At 41.2% G+C, this 14608-nt stretch overlaps 2 protein-coding genes across 7 annotated transcripts; both read right to left on the bottom strand.

Annotated features, from left to right (window-relative positions):
• Positions 1-441: 441 nt before the first annotated feature.
• LOC148802157 (acetolactate synthase 1, chloroplastic-like) lies at positions 442-1335 on the bottom strand. Its single transcript, XM_088897834.1, has 3 exons — positions 1106-1335; positions 728-1000; positions 442-670 (listed from the first exon to the last, which is right to left on the bottom strand). Exons 1-3 carry the CDS (start codon positions 1333-1335, stop codon positions 442-444), a joined length of 732 nt encoding a protein of 243 aa, XP_088753960.1.
• Positions 1336-3437: 2102 nt separating this feature from the next.
• Positions 3438-14527, bottom strand: LOC104602651 (pentatricopeptide repeat-containing protein At2g13600-like). Of its 6 annotated transcripts, none has more exons than XM_088897557.1 (4): positions 13628-14527; positions 9679-10864; positions 8704-8832; positions 3438-7895 (listed from the first exon to the last, which is right to left on the bottom strand). In XM_088897557.1, exons 2-3 carry the CDS (start codon positions 10612-10614, stop codon positions 8704-8706), a joined length of 1065 nt encoding a protein of 354 aa, XP_088753683.1. In that variant the 5' UTR covers positions 10615-10864; positions 13628-14527; the 3' UTR covers positions 3438-7895. The 6 variants fall into 6 exon arrangements, with proteins under 6 accessions (XP_088753683.1, XP_019054171.1, XP_019054173.1 ...); XM_019198626.2 differs by having other exon boundaries at positions 3438-7882; positions 13628-14526; XM_019198627.2 differs by lacking the exon at positions 3438-7895 and adding an exon at positions 7905-8564 and having other exon boundaries at positions 13628-14526.
• Between the last annotated feature and the right edge of the window lie 81 nt (positions 14528-14608).

The following is a 14608-nucleotide window of genomic DNA, read 5'->3' as shown; positions in this document are numbered from 1 at the left end:
ATTTTGCAACAATGTAGTACTGGGTTAATTTACTGTCAATCAGAATATAAAAAAAACATAATTACCCACCAGTTATTTCAAGCAATGCATGAAAATGACTTCAGCTATAATCCTTTCTCTGTAAGTGAGAATCTGTTCATTCACTCTGTTACCTAAAATTCCCAAAACCAATTTCTCACGCCGGTGATATCAAGCGAATGTGACGCTAGAAAAATTGAAATCACACTCAAATGCGACGCCGGAAAAGCTAAAATCTAAGAAACCATTGCCGTTGATGGAAGAAATTGCGTCCCCTTTTTTTTAACTCAGCCACTGCAGGAGAAGAAGACTCTTGTTGTCAACGGCAGAAGAGACAAACCAGGGTATGATCTAATCAGATTTCCGATCAACTGATTATGGCACTTGGCAATCCAAAACCCGTGGCACCTAACTCGCCTGATGTCAACCATTGGTGTGGCCTCTTATACTTATACCATTGGGCTGCCCAACCCCAGTGCTTATAATTGCATTTCCATCCGTCAATTCATCTAAAACCTGAATTGCATACTGGGGAGGAATAGCTTCCACAAAAGTTTTAAAACTCAATGGAAATTTCAACTTCTGCTCATGAAGCTCCTTCCTCCACGCTGAGAAATCAAACTTGAGCTTAGGTTGCTTGTCCTTTATCAACCTGTTTATCGCTTCTAATGCCAACTTTACATCAGTGAAAATTGAGAGGTGTGGCTACTTGCTCTTTCCAATCTCAGCTGGGTCAATATCAATGTGAACAATCTTAGCCCGACTAGCAAAAGCCTCAACCTTTCCCGTCACACAGTCATCAAACCTGACTCCAAACGCAAGCAATAAATCAGATTTCTCTACAGCATAATTGGCATAAACAGTACCATACATTCCAAGCATATGAAGACATAGATCGTCTGATCCGGGGTAAGCTCCAAGACCCATTGAAGTACTCGCCACTGGAATGCCTGTGAGCTCAACGAAACGTTTTAGCTCTTCACTTGAGTTCAAACATCCACCACCAACATACAAGACAGGCTTTTTGGACTCAGATATAAACCGAAGAATCTATTCTAAATGGGCCTCCTCTTGCAATTTTGGCAACCTGGATAGATAATCGGGTAGTTTCATCTGAGTATTCCAGTTGGGAACAACCGGCTGCTGATGAATAATGTCGATCAGTACTGGACCCGGACGACCTGAAGATGCTAGGTAAAAAGCCTCACGCACAATATGGGGAATGTCTTCAACGTCAAGCACAAGGTAGTTGTGTTTGGTGATGGATCGAGTAACCTCGACAATCGGGGTTTCTTGGAAATCATCAGTGCCGATCATCCTGCGAGGACCTGCCTAGTGATGGCAACCAGAGGAACGCCATCAAGCATGGCACCAGCAAGGCCTCTGACGAGATTGGTGGCACCGGGACCCAAGGTGGCAATGTAGACACTTGGAAGGCCCGACGCACGAGCGTAGCCCTTTGCAGCAAGACGCCACCTTGCTCATGTCTGGGAAGATCATTGAGGATTATGGAGTGGGTGAGGGCTTGGTGTATTTCCATGGACGCTCCACCTAGGTAGGCAAAGACAGTGGTTACACCTTCCCGTTCGAGAGCTTCAACGAGCACATTGACACCTTTTCAGGGTTCATCAGGGGCGAATCGAGGAACGAAAGTTGATGGAGAGGAGGGGGAGGTGGTGAGGGTAGCATTGGTGAAGGCAGTGGCAGTGGCGGGGGCAGCGGCAACGGAGTGTTTTGGCTTCCCATTTGAGAGGTTGCTTGCCATGTAAAGAGGACAGAAGGAACTGGTTTTCTGGTGGTTTGTCGAGAGGGGGAGTGAGATCTAGTAATGGGGTTTCAGCAAATTGAAGGAAGGGAAGTGGGAGGGCTTTGAGAGGGAGAGCTGTGTAGAGGTAGACGCCATTGATGGCATCGAAAGGGATTCAGTACAGGGTATAGGAAGAAAGATTTATGCAGGGCACATGTATATATCTAGATACGTACAAGAACAGCCCACCAGTGACGCCACCGTTGGAGCTGGACCATTTGAACGATCAAGATCTAGGGCTCAACCACTCAACGAGATGGGATTTTCATGGACAATTCCTATGAAGAGCGGTCAGAATGAAGAGAAAGGGATGGAACGGTCGGAGTTTTCATAAAGGTTAGTTTTGGTATTACAAAAATATTTAACCCACACCTGATATCACGTGATGGTTCTGACTGATGGTGATTTAACATTGGGTACTAAATTGTCGCAAAATGAAAATTTGGAAACTAAATTGTTGTGTTTTAAAGTTTGGGTACTAAATTGAAACTCGGCCTAAAATACAGGGCACCTATCAAAAATTTTCCCTTGTTTTAATTTAGATGGGTTCCAACCTAAAGCTGTCCATCGATATTCTTATCTTTATTAATGGACTAGATATTGGCTCAATCCAATCCAATATAAACTCATTACTATAGACCAGGTCCAATCCAATCTACTAAATGTTTTGGACCATTAAATCTGGACTGATCAAATTCAATATGTTTTATTGATCCACCCAATCCTTTCAAATTGATTTTAGTTTGGACGGATCCAATCCAAAAGTGGGCCATGCTGCACAGCCCACATTGCAGGTATAGTTTGGTGGAGATGCATGTTGGTTGGGTGTTTATCGTGCGTGGACTTTATTTTATAATATATTTATTATGATATTTCAGAAAATCCTCTTATGAATTTCAATACTAATCATTGCATCAATGAAAGGATTGCCAAATACAATTAAATGGCATTTATCATTGTTTTAAAACCATCACTGACATGGGAAGTTGAACCGCTCAACCCAAGAACCGTCCCCTATCTGGTTTCATTTATATAATTTTTATTTTTAAATATTTAATAATAATATGATGAATTGATCCATTTGGACTGAGCAGTCAAACCACTTAACCACTGAAACCAATTCCATTTCTAAATCAGTTTTTAAATCATTGGCAATATATTTTTGTTTACTGTGGCAAACTGGTGAAATGGAACACTCGTGAAACAAATTGGTGCCAACTGCCAAATACTCGTAAAAAATTACATAAAGAAGAAGGATAAACTCAGTGGATCATACTATCATAGATGCTCAATTGATATGAGACGTGAGAAATGATAAATGTTTTCGTGAACAGGAATGTAAGCTGTAGGGAGTAGGGACCAAAACAAGTTGAAAGGTGGGCACTGGGCAGTCCTCCATTGGTCAAAGCTTTACTATGGGCTCGAGCTTTGTCTATGAAGAATTTTTACTTTATTACGATTCATCTGACTTGGTAACTAATCTTCATGAAAAAGAAGGCTAACAAATGGATGAAGCAAACGATTCATCTAGAAGTGAAGATGTTTCTAATACACGGATGCACAGGGGCTGTGTAGATGGTGTGAGAGCAGTCTTGTGAGGGCTGAATCCAAATTCGAGGTAAACACTGATGGAAGAAATCAAATGAATTTATGCAGTTTTTTGTTATTAAAAAAATATCATACATGGACATACACAGTAGACTCCGGTTTCAGTCCAGGCTGCTTCAGTCAGGGCACTGTTCGCGCGATTGGAGGTTGTTTGAACGTTTGAGGCATGCGGAGAGGTTGTTTGAAACGTTTGACGCCGTTAGCTTTCAAAACCCACGCCAACTGAAATTCCACTTTGCCTGAAACTTCCGTTCGTCGCCAAAGAAATGAGAACTCTGGCAGTTGATCCTTCCATAGGTCGCCTGAATGTCTGTGTTATGAGCACCCGCACCACACGGCAGCAGTTGAGGCAGCAGCGCGCACATGATCGGCACCGCACGGCAGCGGCACCATGAGCCGCGCGCACGCACTGCGCAGCAGTGGCACCGCGCGATGGCGGCACCATGCGCCGCGCGCACGCACACCGGCAGCAGCAGCAGAGCAGGGCCCACACGACAGCTCATAGGGTGGGCCCACCCTTATCCGGACACGTCAAGAGAACGCGCCTTATCCCTTATCCCATTCTCCCTTATCTTATCCCCTATTCTTATAAGGAATTGTAGTACCATTAAAAGTAAGTAGTCTAATTAGAAGTAGGAGTTTGAGTCCGTTTAAGACTAACCTAGCCGAATCCAACAATGAACCCTCCTCTTGTAATCTCCTATTTAAGGAAACGCCATTATTGAATGAGAATATCGAATATTCAGTCAAGAAAGAGAGTAAATGAGAGTTCGGTGATCTCTTGGACAAATCACCCACAAGATAGTCAAGATAGGGCATGTACGCAAGGCCAAGGGCAAGGAAAGATCTAAGGTTCCTGCGATAGAGCGACCCGTGACGCGATCCTATGCTCGGGCCCATAACAGTCCGTATCTCCGTTCTTCCCCTCACGTATTTCACGAACCTTGCTTTAACCGTTCCTGAAAATGGAGAGCAGCAATTGAAGGTAGAAGAGAAAGGATTTCTCTGGTTTTAGTCTCGTTAAAGAACATACCTCCTTTGAAGATCCAGCCATTAGATGGCCATTTGCTTGAAGAGTTTGTCGTGAAATCGCGGTTAAGCCTGTCGTGAAATTGCATCTCAAGAGGCTCTTCCAGCGACAAAAGTTCCCAAGTATTTGTTAGACAGTTTTGTATGCCCTTAGCTTCAATCAGAATGATATACATTATGAGTTTATTGTAAATGAATAAAAGTACATATTTGATTAATGTTCCCTTGGTATGTTTCTGTGTAATACCCTTAAACTGGACACTTAATGAGACTCGTGTTAGTTTATAATGTTCACAGTCAATGGGTCGGTCTGAGGAGACCTATCCCGATAAGGCTGACACTGTTATACCACCAAGTCGGTTAGGGTGGCCTGTCTCAACTACTAGTGAGACCCTAGACACATACAGTGTAGGATTAATTGAATCTTTGAACTGGACCAGATTTCCAGTATAGCCCTGGACCTTGGAGATTAATGGGCAAAACTGGAAAGTTATACCCGACCCCTAGACTCGATTATGATACTACACTAGGTGTCGGATTGGACTGTCTTTGATATACCAATCAGCGAGATCCTTAACGGGGGTCAAAACCTGGGTATGTTGGGACAGTCTGAGAATTCATCTAAGTGGGTGATCATAGTGACAGGATCAGCCCCTTTGTCGGATAAAGGTAATGATCGGGGATACACTCTCACTGATGGAAACCAAGACTGTCGGCTGCCGATTTCAATCGTTGAGATTTGTCTTGCAAAATATATTTTATATGAGATATAAAAGTATATATACTATGGTTTCTAAAATGTTTGCAAAAGGTTTTAATTCCCGGGATCCATATAAACAGAGAGTGCAACACTATTCCTTGCAGCCGAGGGAGAGGTCCTCTCTTGTCAGGCAGTGTTTGATCATTATGGGCTGAGAGGTTGAGTATAAGACCATTGAGAGCAATACCTGATTGGCTAATCTTACATCTGCCCACAGTTCCTGAGTGTTACAAGGTGATTTGGCCCAATGACCACTTAGGGTAAGTGTTGGGCCCATAAAGCCCATCTGATGGGTTTCAGGGGGTGCACTGTCCATAGTAGTGTATTCGGCCAGGCCTTGTAACAAAGGCTTGGCCGAACCCATGTGATTGATGTGTAGATCAATGTTTGGGTCCCATGCCATACAAGAAAGCCCAACTGGGCAGCAGTTTGGAAGGCTTAGTGAGCACACAACCCTAATGAGCCTAAAGCCCATTCCGAACATGGCTGATTTGATCAGTTTAAATAAGGGGCGGATCTGGGATTAAATCAGTTAATAGAATTGGGCATTGACCCTATCCACTCAAAGAGTCCAAGATCTAAATCTTATTTAGATCTAGGAGCCTCCTAATAGGATTAGGAGAAGACTGATCTAATCCACAGATAATATAAGGGTTTATCCTTATCACCTAAAGAAATGTCTGATCCAAATGTGATTTGGATCAGCAACTCCTAATTGGATTAGGAGCTGATCCTTTAGGGTTACAAGAAAAGAAGGGGCGGCAGCCTTTAGAACAACAGAGAAAACACATCACCAAGTTCTCTAGTCTTTAGAGCTAAAATCACAGAAGAAATATTTATGCAATCTCTGCGAAATTCTTTCTTGCTGCCTCCTTCCTGTCGCTGCCAGACCTCTAATTCGATCTCCAACTTTGTAGGAAAAATCAAGATTCGATCTTGATAGCAGCTTTTTGTGAAATGACTGATTGGAAGCAGTGTTCACGTGCCATCCAGCTATTCTTACGAATGATCAGGTTCTTGGAGAACGCTGTTGATTCTGCTCCATCCTACACTGCGCCTTTTTTAGTGGGAGCAGTCTTTGGATCCTTCCTTGGGCGTGAATACCTCCATTGAGAGATAATACTTCTCTATATCAGGTATACCTCTCTCATCTTTTTGATTCAGATCTGGTTCAGTTTATGGTTCAAGATTGATCGTTGAAAATATGATTTTCTAAATAAGAATGCGATTCCCAGTTGAAAGGAAGAGAAAAATTTTTGAAATTCGCCCACCTTATTCCGCAAGATTTAGGCGTCCATACGATGGATCTCTCATCCCTTCAGTGTTCTGAGGTTTTCATCGACTGAGAAGCCCGTCCTTGGTGAACCGATGCCGACAGCTTCCTGTGGCGATGCCTGCAAATTTCTCAAGGTATACTGATTTTCTAGAATCTCTTTTAATTTAATATATTCAGTTAGTGAAGGGAAGAACTTTAGCATGACTTATTTTGAAACGAAAATTTCCCCTTTTCTTGAACAAAGCTTGGTTCCTTGTGCGAGCGTTGCCGAGAGAAACCTCTTAGCGGACACTGCGAAGATCATAAAGAAGAACAATAGCTGCAAGCTTAAGGATGATTGCAGAAAGATCGTCACTGATGGTCTTATTAGTCTTGGCTACGAAGTTCAAAGTCCACACATATTCATCTTCTTGAAGCTGAGTCAACCGTCACCATACCCAAGGTCCTAAGCCAAACAGCCAAGAACACAGATCCTTAGTCTCCCATCTCTCTCTCTCTCTCTCTCTCTCTCTGTCTGACAGGGCTGATATTAGTTCTGCCGCAAGAGCAAAGCCATGCAGAGACGGAGACAGAAACAGAGTGCTTGAGCTTGAGATGGAAGTCATGGAGAAGACGAGAAAGATGAATTCGGAAACGTTAACTTTGGTACTGGTGAACCTGGCGGGAATCATGGAGAGAGCAGATGAGTCGCTGCTACCAGGGGTGTAGGAGGTCGGGGCGGCACTCAATACCGACCCAACTGGTTTGGGTTCTCTCACCCTCTTTCGATCCATCCCGCCGCCGGTGATGGTTGTTTGTCGCCGGCGGTAATAGTTGTTAAGTCGTTGTCGGATGGATGGGAGAGAGAGAGAGAGAGAGGGAGAAGAGAACCTACGACACTAGAGAGAGAGAGGGACTCGAAAAAATGGGTTTTGAAAGCTAACGGCGTCAAACGTTTCAAACAACCTCCTCGCATGCTTCAAACGTTTACACGGTTAGAGGACACGTGGCGCATCCTCCAATCGCGCGAACGGTGCCTTGACTGAAGCAGCCTGGACTGAAGCTGGACTCGACACAGTAATGTTGGTCGGCTTTGGATTTTAAAAGATGGTGGGGTAGGAAAAACCCATTTCTCAGACATTCTTCCCTAGTCCACTATCTCATCTTCTGGAGAACGGAAATTCCTACCTTTCCAAGTTAACAAGATCAATTTTTCTCTACACTTGGCCAACGTTACTATGCCTGCTTCTTTCTTATTGTCTTCAACACAAAAATTACAATCTATAGATAGTGGCAACGAAAACCTGGCGGAGCCTCTTCTCTAGTTTTCTGCATCAATGGAACAATCAGGCTCTTCGTACCTCTCCTTGTTTATCACACTTTTCATGCTAGGAGTTGATAAGCTCTGCATGATCATTCTAATGGTAAATTAATCAAATAGCCTAGAAGATGAAAGAAAAGTAAATAGTAAACACAAACTTAATGGAAATGAGGCAATGATTTTGAGGCAAAATTAGGGAGAGCTCCTTCATTTTACCAAAAAAATTGAGAGATGAATTAAACACACAAAATCACTTTATTTTATTGCAAAATAAGCAGAGGAGAGAATCAACACTAAACATGGTCTTGTCTGGATTTCCATAGAGTTCAATCAAACTATTATTTTCCAAAGAAAACATTAAAGGCACACCCTTATTTTGGGCATTGCTGAATATTTGGAAGGAGCATATCATAATCTATACTGTTATAAAGCAAATACTTGACTTGGGTTTGATGCAGGTGATAAAAGTTAGATTTGATTATGTAATGTCAACTTATATGTTTACCATTTACTTGCATAGCATGTGCCCTTGTGCTAGTACAATAAAAGTCAGCACCCAAATATATTGAAATCACTAAAATATGATTATTGGGGCCTTGCATGGAATGATGGTAAAATCTTGAGTTCATAGGTGCATAAGGCATGGGTTCAAGTTGACAATGGCTACTTTCCAAAGGTTAGGTCTCTATCCAGTGATTCCAGTCCTAGCCTCCCAAGACCCAGATATCCAGGACCAACATTGGAAAAATGGTCTTTTCTTTTTTACCTGGATATAAGACATAATCCGTGTTATGATCTTAAACAATACTTTGCCGTGTTTGACTTGGAATAATAGTTTATATGAAAAGAAGTAAAGAACCAGTGCTAAAAGCACTGGTACAGGGAAAGGTGAAATGCATGATTACCTAGAAAAGGCTTAAAGAGAAGTGAAGTAGGCACTCCTTTGCCAAGTAAGCCATTATCTGCATCTCCTCTTCTGGGAAATTCCCATTCAAAAGTGGGTCAGGCAATTCCAGGATCACCCTTTTGCTATCCTGTAAACGAGAATAGGAGCAAAACCATTGTAATTCAAATCAGTATGCTCTCACATCCCGAGCGGGCACCTAAAAAGTTCCCCTTCCTCCAACTCTAGATGCAGCTACAAAATCAAATATTTTCTTACCAGCCCATCTAATAAACAATTCAATTCATGGCTTCACAATGGCATAGAAATCATTAGGTCAACCATGATAGTTAAATCAGTCACACCCAATGGTTTTGGCATTCACAGGCACATTTACGAACCAAATGAGAACCCCATGTTCTTTTTCACTAGTTTAACAGTGCATCATGCTATCAATCTCAAGATACTTACAAACATCGAAGGATAACAACTCAAGGATCATGTAAATACTATCAGATGCAACATGAGTTTCATCCTTTGTAGTGAACAAGTGTGCCTTCCCCTTTATTTCAACCCAACTATAACCTAACTCCTTTCTTGCCTCTCTTCCCCTCATACACCTTCTAATCTCTGAAATCTCCACCCATCTCCCAATAGATGCATACATCTCAATCACCATTAAGCATGCACTTGAATTACATGGTTCGAGTTTTAAAACCTTATCAGCAGCAAATACACCTAATTTCAAATCTCCCCAAATCCTACAACCATTCAACAATGTTTTCCAGAAGATAGCTACAGGTTCAAAGGGCATTTTCAAAATCATATCAAGTGCTTCTTTTATAAGCCCAGCACGTGCAAGGACATCAACCATGCATGCATAATGTTCAGGAAGAGGAGGGATCCCATGATCAATTTCCATACTATCAAAATAAAGCCATGCTTCTTCCACAAATCCACAGTGACTACAACCTTGAAGAACACCTAAAAAACTTACACCATCTGGAAAAATATGAGCCTTTTGCATCTGATGGAAAGTCATGATTGCCTCCAAACCATATCCATGTTGTGCATAACCACTAAGCATAGAATTCCAGGTAATGGTGTCAGGTCTGGGAATAACCACAAAAACGTGCCTAGCATCATAGAAACTACCAGACTTTATAAACATAGAGATGGCTGAATTTCCAACATGGATATTAATCTCAAATCCTCTCTTAATCAGTTGAGAGTAAAGTTGTTGACCAATGGATAGTGCAGCTAAATCTGCTGTAGCAGTCAAAGCACTAGTAAAGGAATGGGGAGTTGGATGAATTCCTGCAGATAGCATTTCCTTGAAGAGAATCAAAGTTTCGGCAGCCAATCCATTTTGCTGGAAACCTGATATAACCGAAGACCAAGAAATGGAGTTGGGCTCTGGCATTTGCTTGAATAATTGCCATGCATCTTCAATTTGTGAATCATGACAAAGCCCAGAAATTATAGTGGTCCAGCTAATGACATCTTTGTCAGGCATGATTAGGAAGAACTTCAATGCAATATGCATCTTTCTTTCGTGGGTGTAAGCCATTATCATGGAATTCCAAGAAACAGTGTTCCTGTGATGCATTCTGTCAAATATCTCCCTTGCATCTCTGGTCCTATGGTTCTTGATGTAACCCCTGATCATCACATTGCAAGAAACACAATCTCGATGATTCATCTGATCATAGATTCTCCTTGCATAATCTATTTCCCCTTTCTGTGAGTGCTCCAATATTCTTTTGGTAAGTGCAACCATATCTCTGTCCTTTATATCATTATTAGATAGTACACCCATATTGTATGGATTCCGATGATCAGATATTGATTTTGCAACTATTTTATGAAACATTATACATGTGACACGCATGGTGTTGTTTACCAAGTTTCCCCTGCAGGTTGCAATTACCATATTCTCAATCTTAGAGAGCACTCATCCCAAAAAGAACCACGGGTTCAGCTACATGGAAATCTTCTTCCGAAGGTTATGTGTCCATAGACTTCCCTATACTTAGCTGGGACTGAACAAATGACCTTATGGTTGCAATTCAAAGCATCAATAAATTGAGTTACAAGCTTAACCCAACTATATCCAAAACTTGATAATGGTGATGAAGGTGTAATTCCATGCATTCTGAGCATCAAAAGGAAATCCTGCATGCCTTCAAAAGGGAACCAGATGTCATGAAAAATCGATAATATTTTAAGGAATGCAAAACAGACATTTTTTTATAAATAATGCAAAATAGGCATTTCTTTCTTTTCTTACAAGTGATAGGAGAATATATTACTAGAAGATAAAGAGGGTGGAGAGAAAGAAGCTGCAAAATGAACTAAAAATTGCCAAATATATGATTCTTGTAGAGAAAAATGAAAAAAAAAAATATGAGGGACTTTTTGTGGGAGCTTGGGAAAGGGAAAAAAAAAAGATCATTTGATTAGGTGGGAAAAGGTGAGGCAGTTGAAAGGTGAAGGGGGTTTAGGAATTGGAAATGTAAAACTGAAGAATGTGGCTCTGTTGAGTAAATAGCTTTGGAGGTTCCCCAAAGAAAATGAGAAATTGTGGATAGAGTTATTTCAAGTATCCATGGGCTATCAAGCAACGGTTGGGATGCGGGCTGCTTGCAGAGAGATACCTTGGCTGCACCCTGGAAGGCCATCCATGATATTCTTCCTTTGTTTCTTCCCCACATAAGGTATGACTTGGCTTTGGGTCAGAAAATCAGATTCGGGGAGGACATCTGACTCAGGGACTCCCCCTTGTCAGAGGTCTTCCCTTGCCTCTTTGCTCTTTCCAGACTCAAGGGTAAACCTATTAGTGATTTTATCTGCTCATCCTCTTCCTCTTCAAACTTGAGTTGGAATTTGGGTTTTACCAGAAATCTAAGAGAATCTGAAATTTCTAGTGTCTCTACCTTGGTTAACTTGTTGAATTCAATGGCTTTGAGGATTTGGTTGGGGATTTCAATCAGTTAGGTTATTTTTCTTGCAAATCTTTCTTGAACTCTCTTGTTAGTTGTTGCCACTTCCTCCTCTCCTTCTTTCCCTACCAAGGGGATTTGGTTTCGGCCTATCCCTCCTAAAGTCAGTGCTTTCTGTTGGGAAATTTTCCATGGTTCCATCAACACCTATGACTTACTTCAGAGAAAAGGACCAAATTGGTGCTTGTCACCAAACCGGTGCTCCTTATATAAGCTGAACGGTGAGACTGCCTTTCATCTCTTTATCTCATGTTCTTTTGCTAACTTTATTTGGGAGTGGTTTTCCTCTTTGTTTGGTTGCAGCTGGATTCCTCCTGCTAATCTAGAAGATCTTTTTACCTCCAACATATTCAGGTGCTCTAAAAGGAGAGGCAAAGTGATGGGAAGGTGCACTAGAGCAGTAGTGGCTTGGACAATCTAGGAGGAAAGAAATCTGAGGATATTTGATAATAAGGAAAGAAGTAGAGATGCTGTGATTGAAGTGATAACTATAAGGGTGGCCCCACCTATGGTCCAAGAACTCCCCAACGGAGTCACCAATCTATGAGCATCGGGAAACAGCTTACTTGGGCTGATTTGGAGTTGCCACCCATCATTTGAAGGAAATTGAGGTGATGGGTCATGGGACCCCCGAGAGTGGTTTTCAAAACATTTTTGTTTTAGTAGCAACTCCAAAGCCCAAGGCACCAGCTAACCAGTCCAGGTAAGACTCAGATGGGAGAGGAATGGGGTTAGGCACCCCTCTCTCGGGTCCAACAGGTAGGGCCCACATGACATCCCAAATAGGCATAATCTCAAATACACAAGCAATCAAAAGCATAACAATGATAGAGAAAAGTAACAAGCTTATAACAAACCAATAAAAGAGAACCTACCCTATTTTTTATTTAGTTGTTATCTTTTTTATTTATTTTATTTTATTATTATCATTATTTTTCTATGATTTTATCATTTGTTTATGTTATTCTCTTATGGAATCCCATTTGTATATTTATTTTATAGAATTACTTTTTACTTTTTTTTTGAAATTTTTTACGTTTTTGTGTTTTTATTATTTTTTCTTTATTTTTCTCTTTTTTATTTTTTATTCTTGTTTCCGCTTTCAGTAGCATATTCTCCCATGCAAATATATCCTATCTATCAAGCTAAACACCTGAATCTATTGATCACATCTGTTATTACAGATTTTCACTTTTATTTTTCTTCTTTTTCTTTATCATATCTTTTGTTATTATTATTTTTTTTTGTTTCAAATCTGTTTTGTTTTTCTGTAACTGGCATTCTTCCCTTCTCATTCTAATTCGCATACAAATGTGGATCATTCCAGCTCTGTTATCTTCCCTCTTTTTATTGAATTAATTTTATTTGTGGTGGAATGAATCCCGGTAATCCAGAGTCTCACACCGACTGTCATCTCCAACTATTGTCCACTGTCACTCTAACAACTAATTAGATCTAATGTTTCTCATTTCAAGTTCAACAAAGAAGGCCGAACCCACTGAACACTTAACCCAACTCCCAAGAAAAACATGGTGACAAAATATCAAACAACATAGAGGAATTCGAAAGATAACATCAGTTTTAATAACAGTAAATATGGCAAATAGTAGGTCTGCTAAACACTGATATTTCAGAACCGGAAATCTCAGTTTTAAGAGAGAGAGAGAGAGAGAGAGGATAGCATATCAGCATTGTTATAATAAAGGAAAATATTAACTAAAAATGGCAAGAAAGGATAAGTTTTGTAACATTTCGTAGCACACGTATTCTTTCGTGATGTAAAAGAGAAACGTCGATGATTCCACGGAGACCGGTTCTGCTAGATCCTCATTACCGGCTCCGACAACCACCCAGACAGTACTCATTCCATGATGAAACGATGGAAGAAATGAAGAAAGAATAAATGAAACAATCTAAAAAAATCGATGAAAAAACAGAGCTTACCTGTATTAAATGTTGACCTAAGTTCAATGAACGAAACAGGGCAAACTTCGATCTGCTGTGATCTGTGACCGATAGCTGGAAAAGAGATGATCCTCGTTGATTGCAACCAGGGGCTCGGTGAGAAGAAACGATTCTTTGGGTGTGGGTTTCGCCGGAACTGAGAAGAAGGATACCTCAAGTGATGGCTGCCATGCGATTCTGCTCAGCCGGTGCGGAATACTGAGAACAGAGGGTCGGTGCGTGGTTGGGGAAGTCCGAAATCGTTGAAACACGACACTACTAATGACGGAGAATGAGAAGAAATCCAACAACGGTGAGAAACCACAAAAAAAATATGGAGAAAAACGGGATTGGCACCGCCGCTGGATCACTCGTTCTCGTTGGGGAAGATGATGAAGAGTGTCCGCAAATGGTGTGTTAATGATTTTGGAATGTTACAATTAGAGGAAGAGAGAAGGGAAAGGAGAGAAAAATGGGAGAAAAACGGTGAGAGAGAGGGGGATCGGAGGAGGAAACTTGCCGCCGTTGCCGCTGTGCGTCGAGAGGGAGAAGAGAGTGAACAGTGCCTATTCGAGTAGATTTTCGGCGAAGGGTTACATACTTTTTTTTTTTTTTTGAAAGAGTTTAAGGGTTAAATACTTAAATTGCCCTTATGCTTTTAGCAAATGGACATAAATTATATCAATTTTTTGAGGGGCAAATTTCTTAAGCTATTCCTATGATAAATTGTAACCTTTATTGCTTAACTAACGCCTTAAACCATCATGATTAACTCTACCCTAGTATTCCATAAAACCTAATAATTTCCTTCGTCCCTCAGCCCATCCAGAATCACATTCTCGTTAAAAGCCCTTCTCTTTTTCCCTTTTTCTCCCCTCCCTCTTCTCTACCGTAGCAGGTGCCGAATGTGAATGTGGGTTCAAATAAAAGACACAGACGCATTCTTCTTGGGTTTGATGACCGCAGCGGTGCCCCTGATTT

Source organism: Nelumbo nucifera, chromosome 2, assembly GCF_055504915.1.
Source record: "Nelumbo nucifera cultivar China Antique chromosome 2, China Antique-T2T, whole genome shotgun sequence".
NCBI lineage: Eukaryota > Viridiplantae > Streptophyta > Magnoliopsida > Proteales > Nelumbonaceae > Nelumbo > Nelumbo nucifera.
This window is presented reverse-complemented; position numbering and strand designations above follow the sequence as displayed.